At 43.4% G+C, this 21,417-nt stretch overlaps 1 protein-coding gene across 1 annotated transcript; it reads left to right on the top strand.

Moving 5' to 3' along the window:
- Window positions 1–638: 638 nt before the first annotated feature.
- On the top strand, window positions 639–20,594 carry golga4 (golgin A4). Its single transcript, XM_068740907.1, has 25 exons — window positions 639–800; window positions 2,896–2,973; window positions 4,262–4,371; window positions 6,361–6,427; window positions 6,538–6,864; window positions 6,983–7,030; window positions 7,152–7,208; window positions 7,305–7,403; window positions 7,848–7,992; window positions 8,084–8,274; window positions 9,467–9,550; window positions 9,746–9,893; window positions 9,977–10,155; window positions 10,434–10,532; window positions 10,624–10,779; window positions 11,067–14,896; window positions 15,009–15,130; window positions 15,375–15,505; window positions 15,748–15,834; window positions 17,054–17,074; window positions 17,223–17,291; window positions 17,650–17,725; window positions 18,966–19,063; window positions 19,650–19,736; window positions 19,909–20,594. Exons 1-25 carry the CDS (start codon window positions 723–725, stop codon window positions 19,930–19,932), a joined length of 6,411 nt encoding a protein of 2,136 aa, XP_068597008.1. The 5' UTR covers window positions 639–722; the 3' UTR covers window positions 19,933–20,594.
- The last annotated feature ends 823 nt before the right edge of the window (window positions 20,595–21,417 follow it).

The following is a 21,417-nucleotide window of genomic DNA, read 5'->3' as shown; positions in this document are numbered from 1 at the left end:
TTGATATGTTTTTCCACAGTATCTCTTTTTTAATCAGGATTGTAATTTTCTGATGATCATTCCATAAAATCAGCTTCTGATTGCTCACAAAAAAGTGTGTCTCCGTGTTAGCGGCTCCACCAGAGAGACTGCAAAGTCAAAAGAAACATTATCAAGTATATCATAAGTATATCATCACTTTTTAAAGCAGATGTATTTGAGTGAGTGTTCAAAAAACATTCATGAAAAATCAACTTGAATTTTCACCATATTGATTTACATTTTGGTAATATTTTTTATTCCAACCAGATCCATTGCTGTTAAAAACAAAGTATGGATTCAGAACTTCAGAAGTCTGAAATTCTTATTCTCCAAATTCCGACTTTATTTTCAAAAATGTGTCCTAAATCTTCTTCTGCGTCCTCCAATTACCACAATTACGAAACAAATTTTACAATGGGGTGGGGGACACTGGAATAAAATAATAATCCCTGAAGTTCTTCTCCTCTCCAGAGAGCGGCGCTGTTGCTGATTCGGACCAGGACCGACGTGAAACCTGACGCTTCGGTTTTTCCTCCACGTTGGCCGGACATGCGCAGACGGCCCGGGCACCTGCTGGAAAACGGAGGGCAACAAGGAAGTTTAGCCCCGAGGACCGAATGTCAGGCTAACGACGCCTGAATACATCCCTGCCGGATTGCAGCCATCTCCCCGTCGGCCGTTTGCTACATCTACGTGACAAGATGTTTAAAAGACTAAAGCAGAGGATAAACGAGGAGCAGACGCCGCAGAAGAATGCGCCGTCACCGCCGCAGGCCCAGGTCCGTGTTGCTCTGCTGCTAGCTCACTGGCTAAGGGCTAAGCTAACGTCTGTTTGTTTACATGGCTGAAATGCTAACATTTCCCCAAAAATATAGCTCTTGTTTCACAGAACGTAATTATTTATTCCTCTACCGCGATTGTTTACTAATGTGTTACCGGCTTGCTGTCTTTCATTATGTGTTTACTTCTTTTGTCACTTAGTCCATTTGCCTTTTTTAAAACTTTGACACCGCGTTAAGCCACTTAGCTGTCATCAGCGGCTGCTAGTAAGGTGCGTTCAGGGGGAAAACGTCAGTGGAAAATCTTGTTCTACCAGCTAAATGAAACACATTCAGCCATCCAGGAAATGATCTCACAAAGTCGGTGTGTCGTTCCACGTTGTCCGGAGAGGCTGTGAGTTGATGCTTGTTAGGATGGATCGGTTTTAAATAATACTTTTACAGATGGTTTTATACTGAATTAAAGTTGCAATTCCGGTTCATTTAATTACTCCTTTCAAGTTCACCTGCAAACTGGGCAGACCTGTAGTCAAATGCTCCAACGGATAAACAGCATTCATCTTCGTCTGCTATGAAGATTCACTGTGGCCTGTACCTGACGATAGATCATTATGCTGATATCCAGTTAAACTAAGCCCCTTAGACTCAAGATAAGTTTATTTATTTCTACATTTGTAACACTTCTACAAAGAGTACTCCACATATTTACACTATATATATGTGTGTAAGATGGTATTTCATGACAAAAGGCATCATCTGCCACCTTTAATGAAAGCATTACTCTTGAATTCATAAGTAGCATATAATTGAGGCGTGTGTGAGCTAATGGGTCACAGCTCGCTGACGTCATGTCGGGCCCATCCCCTCATCCTCCTTTACGTTTTATTCCTTGCTCACTTCACCTGTTTCTTCTTTACGTCTTTATTTGATCATTTTTCTTTCTCTCATTTTCATTTTATTTAGTCTCCTTTGCCTCTTACTGACCGCTTTCTTGTCATGTTTCCCTTCTTCCTACTTTGTGTGCACTTTGTTGAAAGCTTTTTTGTGGTGTATGTGACCCGCATTAAGTCGTCTTCCGGGCATTAACTGGCTGTGTGTGTGTGTGTGTGTGTGTGTGTGTGCCTGTCTTGGTTATTGAAACTGTGAAAATTACTTCTGGCATTCTCTCAATAAGTAGGTGAAATGTATTGGCTAATGAAGCACTAACACAGTGGTATGAAAAAAAACCCAGATTACAGTAATACCTTGACGTACGAGTATAATTCATTCCTGGACTGAATTCTATTCTCTTGTATTTCAAATAAATTTTTCCCATATAAAATAACTGAATAAAAAAAAAAAATCCATTCTGGCTGTCTAAAACAGTCAAATCAGTGCGAAAAACAATGGAAAAAACGTTTAAATTGCTACACACACACACACACACACATACAGAGAGTTGGACGGTACGTAGACACTCGCAGCGTTCGGCCCTTTAGTGTCAGCGTCTGAAAGTTGCTCGTGTCTCAAAGCAAAATATTGCTTGCAAGTTGGCGCCTATCTCGGAAACACTCGTATTTCAAAGTGCTCGTATGTCGAGGTATTACTGTATTTCATTATTAATGTAGCCGAAGATGGCGGGGAGTTTGAGTAATCTTGTCAGTGCTGTATGTCTGTGTTATGTTGTCTTTACAATTGAACTACCGGTGTTCTGTGGTTGGTTTTCCACAAAAAGAGCTTGTTTGTCGATTCAGAATCTAAAATCTTCATCAGTGCCTCATTTGTCGCTTCCGGCGCTGGAAAAGGTTGCTAATTAATATTTAATTTTGATATTGTGTCCAAGTTCCTCCAGATATTAAAAACCCACTTTCAATATTGTATTTTTTTTTCAATTGCACTTCACTGCACCCTTTTGTTTTGCATAAACTCAACATGTATAATGGAAGGAGTTCAAATGTAATAATTGACAAACTGTTGGGTACAATTACCAGATACGTTGGATTGTGGCTCAAGTGAGGGCATTACACTGAACCAAACTTATTTCAACTCTAAAACTCAGTGTTAAACAGAATAACATGGATTGTGTGTGGTTTGCGTTGTTTATTTCTTTTCACAGATGGGCAGTGGAGAGCATCATGGCAGCCAAGCCAACCCCTTTCAGCAGGATGGCGCTCCCTCTCCCAGCGACAGAGAGGTGAGCATATACACCTGTGATGATCTATCTAGTATCTGAGCTCAAGTTACAGCCCGCAGAGACGACACGTTCTCTCCGGTTTCAATCTAATTCCAAACATAGTGATGCTTCTGACAGTCCTCAAAAACCTGTCTGGCTGTGCTTGATGCTCCCCCAATAACAAGCCAGTGTCTCTTTGACTGCTGCACGTGAGAAACTAAGTCAGTGACCGAGTGCTTTCAGTAGAAAAGTAAAATATTTAACTCTTTCTCTATTTAAGTTCAGTTTTGTTCACTGCCTGTTCCAGCTTGATGGTGAAAGACACATTTTACGCACACAACAGAGTTTCCCATTTTGTGGCCTTGGCAGTGACAATCATTCACCGCAGGTTTCTAAAACTGTCATTAAAACGATTGAACCAGAATCACATTGTGATGAGCGATGGACTCGTTACATCCCGGTGCGTTCTGTCAGGCTGTCCCTGTGTTTAACCGTTTATGTGTGAGAATCGAATAGAATAGAAAGCCTTTATTGTCATGGCATAGTAGCTACACAATGAGATGAGGGTCTTTGACTGTTTTATACTGTAACTGCTCCCCCCAAGACACAAGAGCCAGTCTTTCTAGATGGGGAGAGCTGACCAGCTCTTAGCGGATCCTCGGGAGTTGATGCGATTATTCACGCATTGTTTGCCTGTGTGCGAGCGTGTATACCTATGTTTATGAAGTCAAAGCAATTTAATCTGAGGATGGGAAAACTAGCCTAGTTGCTCATTTATTCACAGTTTCTTCTGCACGTGTTTTTCAATATTTCAACACCACAGAAGCCAAATTGGAATAGATTTCTATTCTTCGGAAGTACAGGTGTGTTACTGTTGCGCCCTCAGCTTCGAAGCTTCATGTCATTGCAGCATCTTTTTTCCACCTCACAGGTCTGTAACGCTTTGTCATCTCTGAAAGAGTCGTTTATTGTAATTATAGTGCTCCATTATTGGAATGTGATTTAAACTGTATTTGGTGAAATTGAAGATTTGTTTCAGAGATGCCAAACTGATTCATAACATGAATGTCGATTGTGGTTCACTCTCCTTTTTCTTATTTTTCTTTCTAGCTCGTGTAGCGCTCTCTGTCTCTCTGTCTGTCTGTCTGTCTGTCTCGTGCTCTCTCTCTCTCGACCAGCCTCTTCCAGACGGTCTGGCTAGATGCTCCCTCCAGCGCTACTTCATACTCACGGTGTTGTTTTTCTCATTGCTCTCTGTGTTCCTCTCCTTCCCCGACCTTTCGTCCCGTTGCTGCACTGACGGGGTCAGATGCTGGCCGGGATGATAGCAGAGCCTGCTTTTCTCTCTGAGTATACTATCTTTGCTCTGGACCATTCAAAACAACCCAAATCGACCCAGGTAGCCAGTGTGGTGAGTTTGTCCTCACTTCCTGTCTCCTCCTCCTCCTCCGCCTCTTGTCCTGTTCCTCCCTCCCATCTCTGCGACTTTTGGGGAATTGACAGAGGACTGTGGCCCATGTAGGGACAGCTTGTTCCCTGCTCTGTCTCCTGTTTCCTTTGGAATTAGCAACAAGAAGGCATCTCATATTTCGTCTAACCCTGCATCTATTAGGTTTACGTTGTGTGGGATAGCAGCTTGTGTGCTTTGCCTTTATTGATAGTTACTTCCCTACCTTTCAGTTACCTGTCCCAGAATGCAGTATTCTCCGCCTCTGTTCAGGTAACATTAGTTGCTTGCTGTAGACCCACAATATCTACTTATGTTGCCTTTATCCCTTCTCCCTACAAATCTGTTTATCTGGAGAGTTAATGAATTCCTCTTCTAAGCCACACCCTTTTTTCTTTAAAATATAAAGTTCTTTGAAACTCTTTCAAGTAAACAAACAGACCAAGTATACAGTATAGGTATTGTTAATTTGTGATACAAATAGATGTGTGCATTCATTTTTCCTAGATTTACAATGCAGCTTGTAATGTTATATATTTGATGTAAATAGATTTTTCTATTTTGATTACAAACTTCTTCTCATAGAGGGACTTTGGTCATTAATGCGCATGCAGATTTAGGTCGTACAGTTGTCGTACATTGGCTTGCACAAATAATAATGGTCTGCTTGTGAAATCGGCGGCAAAAAATGTGTCTGAGGTTTGAACTCATAATTCTGTATTGCATCTAATTGAATATCGTGATTATAGTCCAGTTTAAAACCCTCTTCTCTGTCGATACATTTGCTCCTAATAGACTGTGGAGATCAGAAAATAATTTCACTGTGTTCTGGAGTATTTGATTGTGTTGTAGCTGCAGATAAAACTGATGCCGTTAGCACCTCCCTGTAATAAACCCCAAACTCTTCAAATCCATCACAACGTTCTGCCATACCATCCACATCTTATTACAATATTTGCACATCCTCACAAAATGTCACTCGGTACATTTAATAATAATTTCAACAATTCATCTCATTATTTGTGTTTGCTTTTTGTTTTCAACATGCGAACTTTGCTGGTGAGGTTTGTCCTGTGACCACAGATGAGCCAGGAATCTTTCCTGGGCTTGTGATTGTGTTGTGTTTGATTAAGCTGGTGTGTGTGTGTGTGTGTGTGTGTGTGTGTGGATGTGTGTGTTTGGACGTGTAAGAGTGAATCAGTTTTACTAAAAAATTCCATCAGTAGTTCAACTTATAAACAGTAAAAAGTATCGTAATGATTACAATATAGTTGTGTTGATTATGTATATTATATATGATGTAAGCACTACTATGAATATTTATTTGGTTTTGAACGTCAACATCCGTCTAGAAAATAACAAAGGTTGAATATTTAGACACGCAGACCTTTCCTCAACCTGCAAAGGGGTCCTGGACCCGACAACCATCTGAACGTGTCCACAAGAAATGGGTCAGAAATGCACAATAAGTTGCTCAGTAATCTGTAGGAAGGAGTGACTCGGACTCGGACTCGGACTTGGGAGAAGTTTGCTTACACGCTCTTGTTTATAACAAACCGGCTAAACTAACGGAGCTGCTCCATGTCGACCGGCTGCAGTTATTGTTCTGTTGTGTTTCTCTAATGCAGCTGCACAAGCACCTTTAATTCAAATCACAGCTCTCCTCCTCGACATTAACCGTTTGCTTGTTCTGACCTCATGGCTGTTCTTAGGAATTTAGCTTTGACCCTTTGTGTTCCATGTACAGTAGAGATGCCTTCTTTTGTTTGTATGTATTTAACCCCTCGTTGTTTTTTTCCAAGCTGCATGAGGGTACCCACTGCCCCTGCATTGCTCCCAGCAATACTAATATTGCTCCCTCCCGAGTAATCAGGGAGAGCCACGCTGGGTGTGGAGGACTAACCGGCCCAGAACGCGTCCACAGTTGTCCATCATCTCATGATGTCCTTTAATCTGCAGAGTACCCCTAAAGGACCGTCGAGAACGCCGAGGAGTAGCATCAATGGGGACGAAAGTGCTTCCCCTCAGGTATGTTCACCTTCCCCTTTCTCTTTGGTGGTCGTCATCTTTAGGTTGAAATGCTTCGCTCATTCTTTGCAGTTTTGTTTTTAATCTGATATGTTTGATGTTCCTACCAGAGAGAGGAGGCGCAGTCGTTTGCCCAGAAACTGCAGTTTAAAGTTCCCTCCATGGAGTCGCTGATCCGTGGAGGTGCCAGTCGGGCAGAAAATCTCTTTCGCTCGCCCTCTAGAGAAAACCTGGTCCGAAGCTCATCGCGTGACTCCCTGACAGCTTTAGGAGACAATGAGTCCCCCGGCCCCCCGTCCTATGACCCTTCCTCAGATATTGAGAGCGAAGCTGAGGAGCCACCAGGAAGTGTAGAATCCCTTTCCAAAGAGCAGCTGTCGCACCGACTCCTCAGGGTGGAGAGAAGCCTGGGGAAGTACAGAGGGAAATACTCAGAGGTGGGAGTCACACAAACAAGGTCTAGTTAAAAATGTGTGTACCGCAATTATTATACTCATTATTCCATTAGTGAATTATCTGGTGATTGCTCCTCTTTTTCTCGCCTCCACCCTTCAGCTGGTTATTGCATACCGAACAGTACAACGAGATAAGGAAAAAACACAGGTAATTTCTTGTAGCTAACAAGTGGGCTAATTTATATTTAATGGTGTCATGATTTTCCCAGGATTGTCAATTTTGGGAAAATTACTGATCCAGTGCTCATTTCTGTTTTGGTCCCTTCAAGGTCATCCTCAGTCAGAGTCAAGATAAAGCTCTGCGTAGGATGGGAGAGCTGAGGGAGGTACGGCTGTAATTTAAATGGTGGTTTCTCCTCGTCAGTATTTAGCCTCCTTGTTTTATTTAAGTTGTACGAATCAACACAATGGATGATGTCTAGGAGCTCCAGATGGACCAGCAGGCAAAGAAACACCTACAGGATGAGTTTGATGCTGCGCTGGAAGAGAAAGACCAGATGATCTCTGTGCTCCAAACGCAGGTGTGGGTTCATACATTGTATGTGCAATAAAAACTTGTATCGTTTTACACTACTTGCAAAATGTTAGGGATATTTGGCTTTGGGGTGAAATTTATGGAGAATGTAAAAAGTTCAGAGACATAACTGAAAGAAGGGTGTTTTAGTGGAAGCGTGCAAAGCTGAGTGCCTCGTCTCAAAATGTGAAGCAAGTCACGAGGAGAACTGTTTTAATACCAATTCTGATCGAACAGGGACATTTATTTATCATTTGTGGATCAAATACCTGTTGTTAGAGAACTCCTTATTAGAGAACAACAAGTTGAGTACTTAAACATGGAACAGTTGGACATTCAGAAGTTTGGAGGAGGTCACATCAAGTTCACCTGTAAATATCCGTAGCAAAAACACAACCTGTACAAAACGAAGCAAGCGGGGTTGCGAATAAATGTTTGCTCTTTCTACCAGGTTGCTCTGTTGAAGATGCGAGCCAAGGGTTTTTCTGATGGTCCCGTGCCTTCTGAGGGTGAAGTCCCTCAATCCGATGAGGCTTCAGAATCTTCCTCACAAAGTCCTTTGAAGGCTGAAGACGCGGAGCCTGAAGCCACTGCGGGTAGCAAACACTGTGCATGATTGGTGGTTGCCAGTCGCAGCGAAATAAGCTCACTTGGAAATCTTTGAACTGCAATTCATTTTCTTGGCAGGAGAGGGCAACGCTGATCCAACCAAACTTCTGGAGGTCCTGCAGAAGAGAGTCAAGAGGCAGGAGAACCTCCTGCAGAAGTGCAAAGAACTGATCCGAACACACAAGGAGCGGAGTGCACAGTTGAGCACTGAGAGTGAAACTCTGCAGGAGCAGCTGCAGGAGAGGCTGCAGGAGCTGGAGAAGATGAAGGTGGCTAACGGGTTTAAGACTGAAGTGTCAACCGATGTCTTCCTGTGCTATTAGGACCGCAGTATAGAATAGAATAGACTTTATTGGCGTTGCACAATTTACAACGAAATCTCACTGCGACAGCCCTGAATAAAAAGCACTCACACACACGTACACACCACAACATCCTTATAAATAACCCAGTAAAATGAATTTTTGCAAATAATATTGCGCACGTTTCCCACATTGCACTGTGACCTGTTTTCTGAGGATAACTACTCGCTCAATGTTTTCGTGGCCATAAACTAATAACAAAGAAGGCTGATTGAAATAGGGTTGAACTGAGGTGCAGAAAATAACCGAGGTGCATTAATGTTGCTGTTTTATGGTCCACAGATTATGTAATTCATTATCTCAGTGACACAGCGTTTTGCTGTCCTTCATTTGCTTAAACATCTGAATTCTCTGGCCAGGCTCCAGACGAGGGTTCGTGTCAGTGTGACATGTTGATTTCAGAACATTTGGCGCATACCGCTGATGTTTTGCAGGATATGATTACTTTTTCGGAAACGCTGCGTGTTTAAACAGGATTTATTTTGTCATTATATTTATGTTACTTTGTTGTTTGTTTTGGAATAGGCCTTTTCAGAAAAACCATAGGTTTACTGATATTTAGCGCTCTCATCCCCTGCTTCGGGCAAATTGTCCATTAATAAACACCATGTGTTTACAATTCATTGCAAGGCCTTTTGTAGTTGAGCTCTACTTTCAGTCTGGTTAGAGTGGAGCAGGCTTTATTACTTGTTTAAAAATATGTACATTAAAATGGTTTTCTTTTTTTTCCTTCATACCATTAACCTAAAAACCTCATACACACTCCTACCTTGTTGCAGTCATTGATAGCACGATAAAAAAAAAAGTACAGCATAGACAGGCAGCCCAGCATTTCCTGTTTAGAATCCACTGGTTACACAGTGGTGGCCCAGAGACTGCAAGATACCACTGCTGTTAAGCTGGTCTGTAATTTGGGTCAGCTTGCTGGTGTGGCTGGGCTCGTGCATGCTGTCGGGTCATTTGTCTTGTGGGTGTGACCTCCTGGGTGGTGCAGCAAAAATCCAATTTTGCTTTTACCTAACGCAAACATATATGAGATGAGTCATCAGAGATAGCCTGCGTGTCAATGTGTGTGACCTGTCAATCTTTATGTTTACAGGAGCTGCACACAACAGAGAAGACTAAGTTGATCACTCAGCTGCGCGATGCAAAGAACCTCATTGAACAGCTGGAGCAGGACAAGGTGAGTGAGGTCGAGCAGATTTAGCCATTTCAGATAGGAAAGGATGTTTTTTTTTTTAACATTTTGTGAGGAATGTTAAAAAAGCAATTTACGCTCGAGTTCAGGTGTAAATTACAAACATTGTCCTCATCAAACCAGCATCACATTTAGTGCCAGTCTTTCTGCTTAGACCATCAGGGTATTTCTGTTTTTCAGGGAATGGTCATTGCTGAGACAAAGCGACAGATGCATGAGACATTTGAAATGAAAGAAGACGAAGTCTCGCAGCTACGCTCCAGGCTCCAGCAGGTCACTGTCCAAAAAGAGGAATTACAAGAACAGAAAGAAAAAGCCGAGAAATCAGGTGAGCGGAATTATTTTCTGAATGTCAATGTGAAAAAACTCTATTTTTGTGGATGTAAATTATGGATCTTTCCCCCTCCAAAGCATTTGAGGAACTTGAACGGGCATTGGGTGTAGCTCAGAGGACAGAGGAGGCCAGAAAACAGCTGCAGGCTCAGCTGGAGGACCAAGTGAATGAAGTTGTGAGAACCAGCGAAGAAGAGAGGAAGAGTCTGCAGCAGGAACTCACACGAGTCAAACTGGAGGTTGTCACAATAATGAAGGTGAATCCTCGTGCATTTATTTTAAGTTTGTCACCTGTGACAGTTGGTTGAGTTACTTTGAACAAGATATGATGTTGTCACATAAAGTTGTTTTCCAAAATTATCTCAAATATTTCCAGCTATGTTCAAACAAATAGAAATCCATGGGTTTAAAAGATGTTTATTTATATTTTTATTTGTTATATTTACTGTTGCTGTGTGTCACGTTATGCATTATTATAAAGTGTATTTGAGAACTCTGTATTAATCAGCTTTTTGGTCATTGTAAATGATATCAGAAGTCCTCAGAGGAAACTGTGGCCAATCTTGAAAAACTCCACGGTGAAGCCTTGGCTGCCAAAGAAGATGAAATCAGTGGCAGGATCAACAAAGCTGTGGTACGTTCCACAGGTTTCCACTCATGACACAAGCAACCAAATCACATTTAGTTTTTGGTTGCTGCATTGCTTGTGCTTGTTTCATATGTAGGAGCAATGCAAAGCGGAGTTTGCCCAGTTCGGCAAGGAGCAGGAACAGCAGGCATCTCTGGCTCTGGAGGACGCAGAGTTACAGAAGTCAGCTCTGAAGGCAGAAGGTGATAACAAGTTTAAAGAGGCACAGCTGGACCTGGAGGTTGCAAGAACGGTCAGTGTTTGTGTGTATATCTCTCAAAAGCCACTTAATTTGATAACATGTCTTATATCCATTGTCGGGGCTAAAAACATTTACATCTCATAACTGGCTTCTTGGATTTTTATGAACAATTGAACTCTATCTTCATGTCAGTTTCCTCGCATTCAGAGGTTTTAGTCTAGTTGCAACAGAAAGTACCTTTTCATTTTGCAGTCGTCTCAGAAGATTTAGAAATAATTTTCTGTTCACTCAAGACTTTTTTTTCAGCAATCTAAAAACATACCTGCATGTGCTCACAGAGAATATTGGAGCTGGAGAGCTCCCTTCAGAAGATCTCCCATGAAGAATCGCCTACGTCCCGGGAACTTTCCAGGCAGATTGAAGAGCTCCAGATTAAAAATGAAGCGGAAAGCTCTGCATTAAAAGAAATGAACAAGGAGCAGCTGCAAACGTACAAGGAGATTGTAACCCAGCAGCATGGTGCTGCTCTTGTAGAGCTCAAGGAAAAACTAAGAGTTGAGATGGCGACCCTCCTGAAAGAAAAAGAGCTGCAGTTCCAAACAGTTGTTGAAGAGATGAATGAAAAAACTGTAGAGAAACTGAAGGCAACACAGGGAGAGCTAGAAACAATTTCCACCCAGCTCTCTGAGGCTTTGCAGAGTAAAGAGATCCTGGAAGAGAAGTTGAAGGCAGCTGAAGATGGTTATAGGTTAGCTCAAGAGGAACACGAGGAAAGGTTTCAAAAGCAGGAGGCAAAGCACAATGTCGACATGGAAACTATCAAACGGGACCTCGAGGAGTGTCTCGCCGGTATAGAGAAGACTCTCAAGGATGAACTGAACGCATTAACGATTGTTCTGGGGGACAGGGAGAAGGACATTGAAGAACGCATCATGAGAGAGAAAGCGTTACGAGAGGAATTCCAAGATTTAAACTTCAAGGTTAAGGACTTCAAGGAGTTGCAGCAGCGTTTATCACAATCCCTGCTGGAAAACGAGAGTCTAAAGAAATCTAATGCCCAGTTAAGTGAGAGCTCAGAGAACCTTGATCAGTCTAAGAAAGACTTGAAAGATTTGAAGCTTCAATTGGTAAAAGCAAATAATGATTGTCAGCAAAAAGAGAAATCGCTTCAGGAACTCGAGTGTGAATTGCAACAGATCAGACAGAAGCTGTTGGAGCAGGAGAAATCGTTCTCTGCAGAACTGGACATTAAGAAGGGAGAACAAACACATTCAAAGAAACAGCATGATGAGGAAAAAGCTGCCCTTGAGAAAAAGATGAAAGATACTAAATCAGAGCTGGAAGCTAAGCTGAAAACGCAAGAAACAAAGCTGGAAAAAATCAAACAAAAGGCCAAAGATATGCATGAGAGCTTCAAGAAAAAGATTAAACAGAATGAAGAAACCACGAAGAAGGAGCTTGAAAAGAAGGAGAAAGAGCTTCAGCAGAAAGAGAAGCAAATTCAAGAGAAAATTCTAGAGATGGCACAACAAAGTTCCCAGGGCCACAGCAGTGCAATATCAGAGCTGCAAGCCAACCACAAGGAAGAACTAGAGAAGCTGCATGACATGCACAGGGCTGGGATTGAGAAGCTGGAGCGGTGTTGGCAGGAGACGTTAGGACAACAGGAGGAAGAGTTGTCAGAAAAGCACTCGCACACACTACAGGAGAAGGCTCAGGAACTGGAAGAAATCTCAGTGCAACTCGGCAAAGGCAAAGAAGAGAACCAGCAAGTGTTGTGTGAAATACAGACCGTAAAGGAGGACCTTGCTATTCGAGAAACCACTGTACAGAAACTCCAAGAAGAACTTAATGAAGCAGGGGTGAAGCTTGAAAGCTTGTCCCAGGCTGAAGTGTTCCTCAAAGAGCAAATTGAATCAGTGGAGAAGAACCTGAAGCAGGCTCTGAATGAGAGAAACGCCCTCCAAGACTTGCTCAACACAACGAAGGGAGATAGCAGCGAGACCTTAAAGGTGGTGTCTGTTAAGTTGGAGGAAACGGAAACGCAGCTCAAAGCACTGCAAGGTTCCAGAAGTATGGAAAGTGAGGACATGCGGAGTAAGTTCGAGGACAATGTCACTCGACTGCAAGCTAAAGAAGAAACCATTTGCACTTTAGAAGAGACTATCCGCGAACAGACGGTGAAGATGAATAATCTATGCATTTCATTGGATCAGATGACCGTTCAGGTAAATGCTCAAATGGAGCGTGCAGAAGCCTTAACGCAGGAGAAGGAGAATCTTTCTCTATCAGTCAGTGAGAGAGTTCAGGAAATTGAGGAACTGAGTGAAGCCAACAAAACCATATCAGAAAGTATGAAGGCAAACGAGTCTCTTATCAGTAACTTGGAAAGCCTTGTCAGTGACCTGAAAGATCAGGTAGGAAGGAGCTTAAAAGAGAAGGAGGAAGCCATAAATAATCTGAACCAGCAGTATACAGAGGAGAGAAAACAGGCTGCAGAGACCACTGAGCGATTAGAGCAGGAAAGAAGCTCTGCATTAGAGCAACTGCATGCGCTCAGGAACGAGCTGTCAGAGTATGAGAAGAAGGCAGAAACAGAGTCAACCCAGGACACAATGTCATCCCTGCAGGCCAAGCTCGAAGGGCTTGAGCGAGAACTGTCTGGAAAAAATGAAGCTCTGGAAAGGCTGACGGCAGATATTGACAATCGGTCCATCAGCAAGTCCGAGATGGATCAGGTATTGAGCGAAAAGGAGCAGAAGATCGGGGGACTTACCGCTGAGCTCGAGGATTGCATTAGTCGCCTTGATGGGCTTCAGGAGCGGTTAGCCTTGAAGACAAAACAGTGGGAAGATCTCCGAGATGACCTCCAACAGCAGCACGGCATCTGGGAGAATGAAAAGAGAGCGCTGGTAGAGCAGTTGGATCAGACCCAGATGAAGTGCTCCCAGAGTGGTAGTTTGGTGCAGGAGATGGAAGGAAAGCTGCGTTCCCTTGAGGAAGACAACCAGCAGTGGAAGGAGCAGCTTAAAACTCAGAGCGGGGAGTTTCAAAAGATAAAAGATGAGATCGTTCAGGACAAAGAGGCAAGTCTGAAGGCTTCTGAAGAGAGGCTGTCGGCAGAGAGCGCCCGCAAAATGTCAGAGCTGAAGAAGAAAGCTGAGCAGAAAATCAGTCAGATTAAGAAACAGCTAACTTCACAGCTGGAGGGAAAAGAGCAGACGATCAAAACGCTTCAGACCAGCCTGGAGGAAATCAAGAGCCACGAAACGTCCAGCGAACGACAGAGAGAAACATTAGAGGAGAAAACTAAAATACTCAGCGAAGCCGTCGAGGGTAAAGAGCAGACGATCAGGACTCTTCAGACCAGCCTGGAGGAAATCAAGGGCCTTGAAAGATCCAGCAAACAACATAGAGAGTCTTTGGAAGAGAAAATCAAATTATGCGAAGAAGCTCTCGAGGAAAAAGAGCAAACAATCAGGACTCTTCTGACCAGCTTGGAGGAAATCAAGAGCCATGAAACATCCAGCAAACAACACACAGAAACATTAGAAAATAGCATAAAAGCACTCGAGGAATCTCTCGGCAACCTTAAGGAAGAGCAAGAGAAACAACTTGAGCAGCTTTTGAATAATGAGATGCTTGAAAAAGACAAGGCTTTAGAGGAAGTGAAAATCGTGTACCAGGATAGGCTAGCCTCACTCCAGAGAGATTTAGCACAGCAAGGCGAGCTAAAAGAAAATGAATCGATGCTACATGAGATTGAGGCAAAACTGAAAGAGGCCGAAGAGCAGAATAAAAACCTCCAAGCAGAGATGGATGAGCTGAAAGGAGCGATATGTCAGAAGGATGCTCAGCTCGACCAACACCAGGAAGCCATTAAGCAAATACACAATTCATCGCAAGCTGAGGCGGAGCTGAAGGTGGAATGTAGCAGCACGCAGCAAACCGGCAGCCCGATGGGAAATCACGCACCGACGGAAGAGGTGGACGGCGACCTTCGAGAGTCTCTAAAGAACAAGCTGAGTCGGGTGAAGAATGAGAAAGAGAAAATACAGAAGGACTTTGTCAGGCTGCAGAAAGACATCAGATTACTGAGGAAGGAGCACGAGCTGGACCTGGAGCACACCAAGAAGGACTTGTCGGAGGAGAACGAGAAAAGGCTCAAGTAAGTTGATTTGAACAATTCACAATGAACAGTTAAAGATTCCTGTGAGGGCCTTTGTGCGTAAATCCCCAACCCTAACTCGACACATTCCTTTTTACTCCTCTTCTAACAGACTGGAGTTGGAAGATATGGAGATGAAGCATAATTCTGCCATCAAACAGTTGATGAGGGAGTTTAACACGCGGGTGGCTTCAAAAGAAAACGATGTGGATACAGCAGTCAGGGAGGCCATCGGTGAGGCAGAGGAGCTTCTCCCTCTTCTTCTTCGTCACATAGAACCGGAGAAGGAGATTCACCGCTGTGTCGTAAAGCTTCTGAATGAGTGATCAAAACAACCCTCTTCTTTTAGTGAAAATCACTTTAGTCTTCCATCAAATAGAAATTCAAAGGAAACACGATTTGGCTTTGATTTGGAACTTAGTCGCGGTGTCTTGCTTCCTCCATTTATTTTGGGTTTTTTTTTTCCCCCTCGACACAGTGAAAGCCCAGCACGTGGAAGCGGATCTTATCAGTAGCCACCGCGAGGAGGTCAGCCAGCTGAGGCAGCTGGTGGCCCAGAAGGATGAAGATATCCACAGGACCGTTCAGAAATATGAGCAGGTTATAGAGGTATGGCCATGCTGTGGTATGCTCCACAACGTGTTCTCAAACAGCCAGTTCCGGCTGAAGCGGTTGGAACGTCTCCGCTGCTGAATTTAGTTTCTCCTTTTCTGTCTCCAAACATAAGTCAAAGAATAAGACAGGAAATTGAGCAAGTGATTTTTACCAGCATGCTTGAGTTGTGAAGATGAGATGAGACATAGGAAATGACTCAGCCATTGTTTTTGTTTGTTTGTTTTGTTTTATACCAGAGTCGAGAGGCGGAGATGGGAGACAAAGTGTGTCGGGTCCAGAAAGAACTGGAGAAGTTGCAAGAAAAGAACTCGGGCAGTGCTGAGGTACAAACATCTCTGAGCCACGTTCGCCGGGTCATCAAGCATCGGCTGGTTTTACACAAATGTAAAAATTCATACCTGCGGCTATTAAAGTCCGTCATACGCACGGCTGAAGTTCTAGATTCATTTATACAGAGGTTCGGTTGAAATCACAAGTCACTCCACAATGGCAGATTTAAAGCAGTTCTTTTCACCTGCACCTTCTCCTCCGGGAAAAGGCCAGGGACGGATGGGATGAGCCAGAAGACGGGCCCAGTGGTGTGTCCATGCTATATTACCTGAAGGTTCACACACTCAGGCTTACAGGCAGCAGTGAACATTTCTTCTGTCTTGCTATGCGATTGATGGAATCCTTTTCAGAGCTCAGGGACCGTTTTCTGAAGCACAAGAATGTTCTCCTCTGGAAACGGAGATTGCGACGAAGCAGCTAGTCTCAGTTCCTGTTCTCAATTATCATCATATGAGGTGAATACATGCCTTAGGCATGTAACCACAACATGCTGGAAAGGGCCCAGATGGGTCCCGGGAGACGTTTGACCCAGGTGTTGATGTGCTGTGAGAGGACCTGCTCTGATTCATCTGCCTTTTCATGCTTACGCTACGCTGCTGCAGCATGTTTCCCCGGTGAGGTCATCATTTTGTGGGTACATTATTCAGGGTTTGTGCTCACTGAGGCTTTTCCTTATCGGAGGCCTCACACACACCATTCTCCACTCCCACGGGGGTCGGCGTGTTTCTCCGTAGAGACGGCAAACCGTCACTCTTTCACAAGCACAAGTCTGGATTGAAAATAAAGACGCCAAGCCGACTGTATTTACTCATCGCTCAAATGAGAGTTGGCCACGCTCGCTTCCACACAACCTTATTCCAACAGGACTGTTTGCTGGGAACTATTTGCGACTGTGGATTAATACGCACGTTTGTGTGGTTGCCTGTTCATTGAAGTGAAGGAACGAGTGATGTCTGGAAGCGATTAGAAACACAACAGTGTGTGACACACACTGATTAATTATATCAGACTTTCAGAGACACAAAATGAAAATGCTCGTTAGTGGGATCAGTTTATTGTTGGCTTTGGTGCCATCAGGTGTATTAGATTATACATTATTTAAGGGTAATCTGAGTCTAAATACGCACAATGTAATACATTTGTACTGTTAATGCACGAGTACCTTTTTAATTCCAGCCTAAATGTCATTTTCTCTCTTTTTATTCGGGGCAGATCAGCATAGAAGCGCTGCAGGTATGTTTATTGATTTCACTTTACTCAGGATTCAGCGGTTTGATCGAGGAGATATAGATCGTTGATTCTTATGCACTGTGCATTGTTTTTGTTTAGTTTTTCCACTGTCAACCTTCGAGTTCTTTGCATCATTAACTTTCTAAAACAGGCTCATCTAGGAGAGAAGACGACTTTGCTGAGCGAGAGTCGACTGAAGGAGCAGGGCTTTGTTGAGAAAGTAAGCGTGCGTGCGTGTGTGTGTGTGTGTGTCGGTTGTTTGCTTGGGACAAGTGAACATCATATAGCATGCAGTGTATTCCCATGATTCTGTGGCCTCCGGCAAGAGAAGCTGCAGCAGCTTAATTAGACCACACATCTGTTTAGATTTGGTTTAACCCTGTAAACAATCAGCAACGCCTCCCACCGTTTTCCTCACACACGTTGCGACTCTTCCAAGCATCCCCCCGAGGTTGGCCAATAAAATGCTGTGCTTGTGTCTCACACAGCAATTAGTCTAATGCGTAGGATTAACCCGCCGAGGTCAGATGGATTATTGATTATTAATGTGTGTATGCTTGTGCGTCTCTTCATGCTAGATTCACATCCTCGAAGACAAGATTAAGTGTTTACGCCGAACCGCTGTCGTAACTCACCTGGGGACCACGTACAAAGGTAAAGTTACGGCCGGGAATTACTCGTCCCCGCTGCTGCTTGGTTCAGATGACCTTTTGTTCAGCACAGAAAAGATGCCATGAATTTAAGCTACGCTAACAGAGACTGCAACGCAAACTGTATGCGCCTATAAAACAAACCCAGAACTTGGGGCTGATTAGCGCCGGATGATGTCTGACAGTTTTGGCTCATAAAACTGATTTTAGTCTTACAGATTAAGATTAGCGCTGCGAGTAATAAGTAGGGTTTGGTTAAGGTTAGCCGTGCAACCCTTGTGGTCATAGATACGGACATCCTCTTTGGTGCTTGCTGTAAGTCAGTGCCGTGTTCTCCAGCTCTCTGTAAACTGAACATGATGTGTGTGTGAGAGAGCGGGTGTGTGGAGGGAAAGGGAGAGAGAGTAAATTCTAACCTCAGGATGCGAGCAGAGAAAAAAGCCGTCGTGGTGCTGTGATGTGTTTTGCCGATTGTGGCGTTCGGGTTTTCCGAACGGGATCCTGCAGCTTACGCTTTACTTTTCAAAGCTTCCACAAACAACGCTGCATCCCCTACGTTGGATGAGTGGAGGCATCCTCTGCAATGAATTAGTGATTTACTACTTAACACTCGAGGTCAAACAGCTGCCTTTTCCTCTCCTCTATTGTCACTCTCGGTGCATTTGTTTGGAGTTCTCGTTGTCTGAATGCTCCACGTAAACGGAGAGGAAGTGGCCGTATTTCCATATTAAAGATGTGGTGGGGGATTTCATTATTTTAATAGCAGAAGCAGTAGTTAAGTGTTACCAGCCCCGGCTGTGCTTGCAGCACGTTTTCCCATTCAAAGTTCGTAGGGGGATAATGGCATCATAGCTTTGGGCGGAGAATTAAAACAGTCGTTCTTGGATTGAGCGGCAGTAATAATGTGCTCAGGCTGTGCCTCACCATTCCTGCCTGCCTTTATAGATGGTGCGTCATTAGCAGCCATACCGGTGCACAAAGTGGTTGTGTGTGTGCCATTTATTTACCATTAAACAGGAAGGTGACAGCTTTTCTTCTGATAAGTGAAGGATGCTCTTAGGATGCTTCAGCAGAGAGCCATTTGAAGCCTACAGAGTAGTTCACACATAACGGTAATGAGATCATTATTTGACGGGCTTCTTCTTGAGTTTTTATGTGATTATGTGCCGTTCAGGGAAGTTCTACCGTGAGCCTGATCGGAGCTCGGAGGATCTGCTCCACTGACTTTGTGTTTGCTTTCACAGATCCTGTATTCAGCAGCACCGGCGCGCTGTCAGAGGCCACTGAGATGGAGTACCTGAAGAAGGTGTTGTTTGAGTACATGATGGGGCGGGAAACCAGAGTATGCTTCACTTTTCTCTCTATTGTTTTTGCACGGAAACATTGCATGGTTGTTTTTGCGAGACAGGTTCTGTTAGTTCCAGTTTTCTTTGACGTCTGCGCGTCAGACATTGAACGCCCCCCCCCCCTTGATAGTATTTGAAGTTAAAGAAGGGTGAAGTCAGTCCATGGGCGCTGCTTTAATCTCATAAACACAGAGCAGTGGCGATTAATAAATAGACTTTCAGCCACTGAGAAACGTTTCAACAGCAGCTCAGCATGTAGTCAGCATGGCAGACACCCCCCCCCCCCCCCCCCCCATGTGAAGGATGTCCACCAGGCTGCCTGCTACAACATACATGTTGCATGACGCAGATGTGCTGAGCTGCTCCCTGTTTCTGATTAATGCTGCTGTTTATGGGGGAACGGACTCGACCTGGCAGATCGGTCTGGAGTTGATTTCTTCTTCTTCTTCTTTGTTGTTGGATTTTAATTATCTCAGCTGATGGCGTCACAGATGAGGGGGGTTAGCGTATCAATATAATGCCTCTTTTTTTGGATTCTTCATGAATTATTTTTCGCTTTATTTATTGCCTTCTCGTTTGCAGACGATGGCCAAAGTGATTACCTCCATGCTGAAGTTTCCTCCAGACCAAGCACAACAGGTTCTGGAAAACGAAGACTCGAAAGCAATTGTGAGCATCCGTTTAGCATCCGTTTAGCATCCGTTTAGCATCCGTTTAGCATCCGACGACGCTTTGAGCCGAGTCTTTTCTGTCTTCTTGCATTGATAAAGGCGCGGCTACAGTTCCTCACTGACAGCTGCGTGATTATCTGAACTGAACTGTCGTGTGTGTCCCTCCACAGCCTTGGTTCGCGGTGAATGTCTAATCCTTTCGTGTACTTTGGGCGGAGAATCTGCTGCTGAAGGGGAAAACTGCCATGGATGTTTGAGAGTCCTCTATATATATTTATTGTATTACTGTGTGGGTTGTGGGTGTTTGCTGGCGTGTTGGAGCACATGCCAGGCATAAGTGTGTTATGCGTGTGCATGTGCGTGCGTGTGTGTGTGATGCGGTGTGACTGAATACATCTATAAGGCTCGAGGGATTTAATTATGAACACAAATGCATATCTTCCTTCAATCTAGTGCGATCCTGATTTTAGCTTTAATTTATACACATTAGATTGAGTTAATATTGTCCTTTTTCTTTTTGGAATGTGTTTATAAATGTGCTTGTGCAATAATTTACATCACAACATGCTGATGCTGACATTTATAGGGTTTCTGTGTTGTGCTTCTGTCTGGATCTCTTCCTGTGTAAAAGTGTAAATGACCATTTAACTGTGCCCTCGCACCACACTGAGAGAAACCGGCCCCCGGACCTTTGTTTGCTTGTCTCTGCTTTTCTTTGCTTTATATTATGCCACTGACAGAAATGCAAAATCACAAACTGTATATTCTATTATGATAACTCAAAACTGTATTATAGGACACGATATGACTTGCTATACATTTTCAGACTAACGGATTAAATTTTATTTCCAGAACAGCCACCGTCTCCTTTGTCCTGCTTATCGCTGCGTTTTGTCTGCAGTCCAGTATGTGCTCTACACTAGATGTTGTTGTTGTGTGTTTAATCCTGTTGAAGAAAACATCTTATTCAGAGGGACACACACAGAAGGCAGACAAATCTGGGTTTGAAGGGTCTTCTCGGTCGTCACAGAGGGTGACCTTTGACCTTTTCTCCAACAAAACAAACTTCAGCACTGGAAACTCCCTTCAGAATTACATGAAGATAATGTAATTTATTATGCTATAATTTAGTGTGTTTATTTATTTATTATGGGGGGATTTTTGTTTACCAAAGATAAACTAGTTGGAAATTCTTAAAATTAATTTAAAATCTATTGAAACACAACCAGACAACAAATGCATGTATTTATTGGATATAATATTGAAATATTATATGAATTGCAAATGATTTAAAACCAGTTTTTTTATGACATTTAAGACAAATATGTCAAAATATAAACTGTCACACTGTGGCAGCAACAGGAAGAAGGTGCCATAAAACTGCTTAAATTATTAGCTAAATGGTAAATTTAATTTCTAGTACCACATACCTTAAATCACTGACATTTCAGGGAATCAATAATAATAATTCCCTATATAATAATAAGTCACACCGCCGTCCTCTGTAACAAATCTGATTGGCTTTCAGCTCTTCAGGAGCTTAAATCGATAAATGGATGAAAGCGTCTTTATCCGTCCTGCGTGGAAGGAATCGTTAGGTGGCAGCAGAACCCACTCCCCTGAGCTGAGAAGACCCCCCCCCCCCCCCCCCCCCCCCCCCACGGGCGAAACGTGACGCT

Source organism: Brachionichthys hirsutus, chromosome 7, assembly GCF_040956055.1.
Source record: "Brachionichthys hirsutus isolate HB-005 chromosome 7, CSIRO-AGI_Bhir_v1, whole genome shotgun sequence".
In the NCBI taxonomy this organism is placed as follows: domain Eukaryota; kingdom Metazoa; phylum Chordata; class Actinopteri; order Lophiiformes; family Brachionichthyidae; genus Brachionichthys; species Brachionichthys hirsutus.
The sequence above is the reverse complement of the archived record's forward strand: the minus strand, read 5'-3'. Positions and strand labels throughout refer to the sequence as shown.